Raw genomic sequence first — 9,227 nt, 5'->3', positions numbered from 1 at the left:
GAGAACAATCATGGGAGAAAGAAAGGCTGTTTATGCACAGGGAGACAGCTTGGGGAGCAGGAGTGCATGGAGGGATGGACACAGGGAAGAGGTAATTATCAGGAGGAATGGCTATAAAGAAAGTGAATTTGCTCTGTAAACTTTCACCCAAATCACAATTAAAAAAAGAAAAAAAGAAATAGTTACTCACTGCCTAATAGCATACTAAGAAGATATTTCATATGCATATAATTGATAGTACATTATTGGTCACTAGTATTAAATATTTCATGCAGGTTTCATTTAGAATGGGTTCATTTTTCAGAGTTTAATATTTAATTAAATATGTCTGTTTCTTCTGGAGGAGGTCTATTTTAATACTACTGGGAAAAAATAATACGTGATAATAATAAAAAAACAACTTCAAGGGAAGAACTTCAGACATAAATGCTAGTAATCATATATAAATAGGCATCATTAATTCTGAAAAGTACAGAACGCTTGATACTTTAACAAAAAAGGCAATGATGAAGTCACTGATGACTTTGGTATAGTAAATTAAATTTTTGTTATGTCCATCGGAAATCTTTTTGAGTTTTTTTTTTTTTAAATCATGAATGGGTGCTGAATTTTATTAAATGCTTTTATTGTTGTTGCATATATTAAAGCTGATCAGAAATCTTTTCTAAAATTTTTAACTTTTATTTTTAGATTTAATTTTATTGTTGTTGAGAATATACACAGAAAAATATACACCAATTCAAAAGTTTCTACATGTACCATATAGTGACACTGATTATATTCTTTAAGTTGTTCAACCATCCTCATCCTTCTTTTCTGAGTTGTTCTTCTTCATTAACACTGAAGATTTTTAGTAACTCTGCAGTCTGAAATTGACCAAACATTCAACCAAAATGAATTGATTATTACTGGTGTTTGGAATGCAAAGTTGGAAACAAAGAAGAATTACTGGTAGTTGAAAAATAAGGCCTTAGTGACAAAAATGACACTGGAGAGCGCGTGATAGAATCTTGCAAGACCAACAACTTATTCATTGCAAATACCTTTCTCCAAAAACATAAACAGCAGCTATACATATGGACCTTGCCACATGGAATACACAGGAATCAGATTGACTAGATCTGTGGAAAAAGGTGATGGAGAAGCTCAGTATCTCTAGCCAAAAGAAGGGCAGGACTTGTCTGTGGAACAGACCATCAGTTGCTCCTGTGCAAGTTCAGGTTGAAGGTAAAGAAAATTAAAATGAGTCCATGAGAGCCAAAATATGACCCTGATTATATCCCACCTGATTAGAGACCATCTGAAGGATAAATTTGATGCACTGAACACCAATGATGTTGTGGGATGAGTTGTGGGATGACATCAAAAACATTACACACGAAGAAAGCAAACAGTCATTAAAAAGACAGGAAAGGAAGAAAAGACCAAAATGGATGTCAGAGGAGATTCTGAAAGTTGCTCTTGAATGGAGGGTAGCTGAAGTGAATGGAAGAAATGTTGAAATGAAAGAACTGAATAGAAGACTTCAAATGGCAGCTTGAGAAGACAAAGAATTATAATGAAACGTGCAAAGACCTGGAGTTAGAAAACTGAGAGGGAAAAAGATGTTCAGCATTTCTCAAGCTGAAAGAACTGAAGAAAAAAAAAAAAAAGAAATCAAGCCTCAGGTTGCAATATTGAAAGATTTTATGGGCAATATATTCAATGATGCAGGAAGCATCAAAAGAAGATGGAAGGAATACACACAGTCACTGTACCAAAAAGAATTGGTCGATGTTCAACTATTTCAGGAGGTACCATGTGATCAGGAGCCAATGGCATTGAGGGAAGAAGTCCAAGCTGTACTGAAGGAATTGGTGAAAAACAATACCTATTGAGATGTTTCAACAAACAGAAGCCACGTTGGAGGATATTACTTGTCTATGCCAAGTAATTTGGAAGAAAACTACCTGGTCAACTGACTGGAAGAGATCCATATTTGTACCCATTCCAAAGAAAGGTGAGCCAGCAGAATGTGGAAATCATCTAACAATATCATTAATATCACTATCACTATCATAATCATTATCATTATCATTAATATCACACCCAAGTAAAATTTGCTGAAGATAATTAAAATATATTTGCAGCAGTATATTGATATGGAACTTCCAGAAATGCAAGGTGGATTCAGAAGATGTGGAATGAGGGATATCATTGCTGATGTCAGATGGATCTTGGCTGAAAGCAAAGAATACCAGAAAGATGTTTGCTTGTTTTATTGACTATGCAAAAGCATTTGACTATGTGGTTCATAACAAATTATGGATAACATTGAGATGAATGGGAATTCCAGAGCACTTAACTGTTCTCCTGAGGAACCTGTACATAGAGTAGAAGGCTGTGGTTCAAGCAGAAAAAGGGGATACTGCATGGTTTAATACCAGGAAGGGAATGCGTCAGGGTTGTATCTTTTCACCATACTTATTCAATCTGTATGCTGAACAAATAATCTGAACAGCTGGACTATATGAAGAAGAACATGTCATCAGTATTGGAGGAAGACTCATTAACAACCTGTGTGATATGCAGAGGGCACAACCTTGCCTGCTGAAAGTGAAGATGACTTGAAGCACTTCCTGAAGAAGATTAAAAATTACAGTCTGTAGTATGGATTACAACTCAACATAAAGAAAACAAAAATCCTGCCAATAAGCAGCATCACAATAAATGGAGAAAAGATTGAAGTTGTCAAAAGATTCCATATTACTTGGATTCACAGTAAACACTCATGGAAGCAGCAGTCAAGAAATTAGACATCATATTGCACTAGGCAAATCTGCTGCAAAAGACCTCTTTCAAGTACTGAGGAGCAAAGATGTCACTTTGAAGACTAAGGTGTGCCTAATCCAAGCCATGGTATTTTCAATCGCCACATATGCATGTGAAAGCTGGACAATGGATAAGAAACACTGAAGAAGAGTTGATGCTTTTGAATTATGGTATTGGCGAGGAATACTGAAAATACCATGGACTGCCAGTAGAATGAACAAATCTGTCCTGGAAGAAGTGCAGCTGAATACTCATTGGAAGCGAGAATGGCCAGACTTGGTCTCACCTATTTTGGTTATGTTGTCAGAAGGGGCCATTTTCTGGAGAAGGTTATCATGCTTGGTAAAGTGGAAGGTCGAAAAAGTGGGAGACCCTCAACAAGATGGACTGACATAGTGGATGCAATGATGGGTTCAAGGATTGTGAGGCTGGGGCAGGATTGGGCAGTGTTTGTTCTGTCGTACATAGGGTTGCTATGAATTGGAGCCAACTTGAAGGCACCTAATAACAACAACATTACTATAACATTACCACTAAGGTCCTATCTAATCCTTCAAGTTGCCCTTGTCAATTTGATCTCATATAGATAGTTCTTCAAAAAGCATAATGCTCAAGGCATACCTTTTTTTATTAGTTAGTTTTAAGACTTCAGGGGATATTTTTGGTTTAAATGTTAAAGATTTTCTCAGGGCAATAGTTTCAGGGATTCATTTCGCCCCATGGCTCCAAAAGTCTAGAGTCCATGAGAATTTGAAATTCTGTTCCACATTTTTCCCCCTTAGACAGGATTTTTCTTATACAATCTTTGCTTGAAATGTTCAGTGATGCTAGCCAGGCACGATTCAGCTCTTTTGGTCTCTTGCCAAAGGAGGCAGTTGTTCATGGAGGCAATTAGTCACACATTCTGTATCCTCCTATTTCCACACATTCCGTATTCTCCTCCTTCCTCCTTCCTCTGTTACTCCAGGTGCATAGAGACCAATTGTGTGACTTGGATAGCCACTTACAAACTTTTAAGACCCCAGGCACTAAGCAATGAACTAGGAGGTAGAACAGAAGAACTAAACACATTATTAGGCCAATTAACTGGGTTTTTCCATGAAACCATGACCAAGAAACCAAATCCCATGAGGGTTTAGGTTGTACATAAGCAACCTCAGCATCTACTCCTTTTTTTTTTTTTTTAAATGTAACTATATCTACCACACTTAAATTTTAAATATTATACCAGCCTTACTTTCCTGGAAAATATCCCACTTGGTCATTATGTATTCTTCTTATATATTCCAAAACCAAACCCATTGCCATCGAATCAATTCCAACTCATGGCAGTCCATGGTATTTTCAACCATATTCACCAACACCACAATTCAAAGGCATCAACTTTTCTTCAGTCTTCTTCATATAGTCCAGCTGCTCAGATTATTTGCTCAGCATACAAATTGAATAAGCTACGTTGTCCATCTTTCACATGCATATGAAGCAATTGAAAATACCATGGCTTGGGTTAGGCACATTTTAGTCTTCAAAGTGACTTCACTCTTCAGCACATTAGAGAGGTTTTTTATGGCAGATTTGCCCAGTACAATACGTCTGATTTCTTGACCGCTGCTTCCAAGGATGTTGATTGTGGATCCAAGTATCCAAGTATACTCTCATAGCCAGTAATACAGATCATTCTAGTCCAATACTCCCATTTTAGTGCTAGGGAAACTGCTGTTTGAACATGCTTATAACATAATTTTGAAAGCTCTGTTGGAGCACATACCAGGTACAAAGTTTTTTTGGGAAAAGGTGGTGATGGTGCTTGAGGGAAGGTAAATTATGCCTACTATCCTGACTGTCTACTTCCGTAGTAATACTGCCTTGAAAACCCAAGGAGGGGTTGCTTTGAGTTGGGGCCGACTCAACGGCACATAACAACAACAATCCTGGCTGCCTAAGCTCTAGTGATGTAGTTGTTAAAGCATTTGGCTGCTAACTGAAACGTCGGTGGTTTGAACTCATCAGTCACTCTGCAGAAGAAAGATGGGGCAGTCTGCTTCTGTAAACATTTACAGCCTTGGAAACCCAATGGGATTCATTATGAGTTATAATTGACTGGATGACAGCGATTTTGGTTTTGGTTTGGTATGGTGGCTGCCTACTTTCATTCACACTGGAGCAACCTCACAGGGAATTATATAAATCACATAGTGCTGACAGTTGATTTTATTAACCTTGGTTACATGACTTTATTAACCTTAGTCTTTCCGACTTAGGTTTATTTTTTTAACAGATAAATTAAGTTTAATATAGCAAAATAGTCCTCACAAAATTTAAATGCCAAACAGGTGGAAATTTTCTTATCCCAGAGCTATTAGTTATTTTAAATATATTTATGCATAAATATTTAGTGAGAAAAACTGTTGCTTAAGACAAAGTATTAAAGTCAGCTTTGCATATAATACTCAAAACCTCTTTTCATCTTAAAAATTGGCTAACCACTTTTCTCTCCTTTGCCCTTTGATAGCCTGAGTTTCAGCCACTGAATGCTACTCTCTTCCCCTCACTGAAGCTGAGATAAGGAAAAGCTTTCTAGGAAAAGAAGTCAGAGCTACGGTAATTTAAAAAATAACCTATCAATGCAGTTTAATTTTTTCTTTTTTTTTTTAAAAAAATATATAGAAGCACACCAATTCCTGAAAACAGAAAGACTAGTTTATCATGCTATTGTAACAATATTAATTATGCATTATTTACTACTATATTAAATGTAGATGAGTTCTACTTTAAGAAAACACAATAAAAGTTAAACCTAAATGAGCAAGTTAGGAGTTGACTATTCTTGTTACAAAATAATTCTTCAGTTTTAAAAGACTCACTGAAGAGTTTTTTCATTGAATAGAATCCCCCCGTGGTTTTAAAAATCATTAAAATATTTAATTCACATATAATTTTTCAGGAGCCCATCTATTGTATAAAATAATGTGAAACTCTGCATGTTTTTGGAACTCTGCATGTTGTAGAGAAAAGGTTCATAAAAATTTCCCCTAAGTTATCTAATTAACAGTGACTATAAAAATGAATATAAATATTGGTTGTAATGCATGGAAAGCCACCAGAAAAAATATTATTTTATGATTATAATGTAAATGCTTTACATTGCTTAATTTCTAGCTTAAAAAGAACAAATAAATATCCATTACAATCTTATGTAATTACTAACTTATTAGGTAAACTTTTCCTTATAACTGGTGTAAAAATTAACTTCAGGTCACCTGGGAGAATTTTGAAAACTTTGAAGTGAAATCTGATGCCTCACAGATACTGCACACTACCTAGAGTCCCAGTGTCAGACTGCATGGTGTCTGAGCCAGAGTTACATACAGAAAGACAGGACTCTGGACAGACAGGGATGCTCCACAGTTCTAACCTCCTGGGTAGAACTACGGTTTGGGGATGTCAGAAAGAGGGCTCTCAGCTGACATGAATATCTTGAAAAGGGCTATCAAATTCTCAGAAGAAGAGAAATTCAAAGTTATAGTGTATTTCCCTTGAACTAAACTCTCTATTCCAACTTCAATTTTGATAGTTTATTCTTTGTAAGCATGTTGTTTTTGCTTCTTATTTACCTTAGGCTTGGTAACATGAAGTTCTTTCACCATCTGAATATAGTGCTTCTTCCATACACCTTGCTCAAAGGGAGTGGGAGAGAAATTGATGTACCAGTTAAACCGTAAACATTTGAGCATCCAGAGTTGATCCAGCTCAGTTAAATTCTTCCAATGCCAGCTCACCTGAAAAAAAAAAAAAAAAAAACAATTAAAAAAGAAAGAAAACTACTCTGTTTACATGTCTACTTTCCCTAGGTTTTGAGCTGTCACCCTGTCTCTGAGATAACTTTTTGTTCTTTTTCTCTAAATCACAGCTTAAGAAATTACCTCTTACCTAAAATGCTTCCTAGGCAAGGCAGCATGATTTACTTTAAATGCTAATTCAGACTTAGAATCAAAGTCAACTAGTATTTATTGAGTATCTATTAACCATCTAGGAAGTTAAGTATGATTACTACTCTCATTTTGTAAGTAAGAAAACTTAAGACTCAGCTAGAATGTGGAACTTCCTGAAGGTTCCTGAAGGTTCATATGAAACTTACAGAAAGTTACATAAACAGTTCTACACATTGTTTATTCTTTTCATGGCATGCTCCTTTTTCTTCCATTCTCATGATTAAACTAAATATAAACTTATAAACAGAATAAATCACAATACTATATGGTATGTCATATCTAACCTTTAGGATTTAAAAGAGCATAAAATATTTGTTCTATACATTCTATTTCCATCATGTCAATCCCACACATGCAGAACATGGTGGAGGTGGCCTTACCATGTGTAGCAGTATTTACAATACTTTATCGCAGGTTTTGAAAAAAGTCTTGCTAGAAACTAGGTGCAAATCAATACATAAAGTTGACCCTTGGGGTTCTGCGTGTTAACTCTAAGAGTTACAAAAATGACATCTCCTAGCCTCCAATGCAAATTTATAGACTTTTACCCTTGGAAAACTGGCTCCTTTTCCAATATTAAATAACTGATATGTTTTGAGTGCAAAAAAAAAAAAAAAAAGCGGAGCACTCTATAATGGCTCTTGCTATCCACACGTCCATTTATCTCTCCTCCCTCCATTTTCTCTCCTCTCATCCACTATTTACTGAGTGCCTACTATGTTTAGCATTATTTTATGTGCTGAAGAGGAGACATCGAGAGGAAATGGGCACAATTATAAGAAACAAAAGGTTCAGGAGCTAAAGGAGGTAAAAGGTTAGTGGAACTGGCACAGCTTTGCAGAGAAGGACAGAAATCACATCTAGTTTGTTCAACCTGAGGGAGCCCTACTGGCTGAGTGGTTAAACACTCAGTTGACTCAAAGATAGGGAGTTTGAACCCACCAGCTGCCCTGTGGGTGAATACTGTAGCAGTCTGCTTCCATAAAGATTTACAGCCTTGGAAACCCTATAGGGCGGTTCTACTCTGTCCTACAGGGTTACTATTGAGTCAACTCAATGACAATGGGTTCAGTTAGGTTTGAGGTTTTTTAGTGTTTCATTTCTGCTTTTTATGTATTTTTCTTTTCTTTCTTTCTTTGTAAGGTAGAGATGAATGAGGAGAATTGGAAGGTAGGCCAGAGCTTTTACAACCATATAGCCTGACCATTTTTAAAAAGAGCCCAAAGCTCATTTTAGTGCAATGTCTTTGTTTATTTCAAATCTAGCTGACTATCCGACTCGATGGCAAACAACAACAACATCAACTGCTGGGTCTTCTTCAGTCAGTTGTTGTTATTGTTGTTAGCTGCTGTTGTGTTGATTCTGACTCACGGCTACCCCATGTGTGCAGAATAGAACTATTCCATAGGGTTTTCAAGGCTGTGACCTTTTGGAAGCAGATTGCTAGGGCTTTCTTCCAAGGAACCTCTGGGTGGGTTCAAACTGCCAACCTTTTAGCTAGCAGTGGACAGCTGTGGTGGTTATGTTTGTGTGTCAACTTGGCTGGGTGTGGTTAAGTGCGTGGGCAGCTGGTGGTAGTTATTCCCCATGGTGAGACTGGTAATTAACTCCATGGAATCTATTGGAGCAGCTGAGTAGCTGCTTTGGGTATGTGGTCTGCTTCCCATATATAAGCAGCAGCTTTGGGAATGGTCTCATTTATGGCACGCTTGGACCTTGCATATAGCCGTGTCATTGTTCAGCAGCCTGACATGCTCTGCCAACCTTAGGACTTAAAATGGACCTGGATTAATGGCCTGCTATGTGGTTTGGTAATATTGGGACTGTGCCTTTTTACTTGTGAACCTTGGGCTTGGCAGCCTCAGTGGCCAGCAGCCGTCTTAGTGAAGAAAAACCTCTAGCTTCAGTGGGCTGGGAGCTGGAGGCAGAGCTGAAGCCTGAGGCTGAGGGGCTTTCACCCAGCCCCTAGAGCCTGGCACTTTGAACTTGGCCTTAAAGCCTCCAAACTGTAAAAGAATAAACTCCTGTTTGTTAAGGCCATCCCATTTGTGGTATATTTGTTAGAGTGGCACTAAGTAACCAGGACAAGGGCGTAACCCTTTCTACCACTGAGGGGCAGTAAAAACCCACCAAAAAAAAACCAAATTCACTGCCATTGAGTTGATTCCAACTTATAGTGACCCCCATTGGGTTGCCAATGCGGTACATCTTTACAGAAGTATACTGCCCAGTCTTCCTTCTGTGGAGTGGCTAGTGAGTTTGAACTGCCAATCTTCTGGTTAGCAGTCAAATGCCTTAGGCACTACACCACCAGAGCTCCAGAGGCAGTAGGGGGAATAAAATACAAAGCTGAGATTTTACAGTATTGACACAAGATGCACAGAGATGATGGCATTAGCTTTTCTTTTCTTTCTTTTTTTTTTT

At 37.4% G+C, this 9,227-nt stretch overlaps 1 protein-coding gene across 1 annotated transcript in view; it reads right to left on the bottom strand.

Moving 5' to 3' along the window:
- Positions 1-9,227, bottom strand: part of FBXO16 (F-box protein 16) — an 81,756-nt gene that overhangs the window by 49,072 nt on the left and 23,457 nt on the right. Inside the window, exon 4 of the mRNA XM_007938772.1 lies at positions 6,426-6,590. Coding sequence (XP_007936963.1) covers positions 6,426-6,590 — 165 coding nt within the window. The remainder of the gene's footprint in view (positions 1-6,425; positions 6,591-9,227) is intronic.

Source organism: Orycteropus afer, unplaced genomic scaffold (assembly GCF_000298275.1).
Source record: "Orycteropus afer afer isolate SDZICR_OR568_19922 unplaced genomic scaffold, OryAfe1.0 scaffold00053, whole genome shotgun sequence".
Lineage (NCBI taxonomy): Eukaryota > Metazoa > Chordata > Mammalia > Tubulidentata > Orycteropodidae > Orycteropus > Orycteropus afer.
The sequence above is the reverse complement of the archived record's forward strand: the minus strand, read 5'-3'. Positions and strand labels throughout refer to the sequence as shown.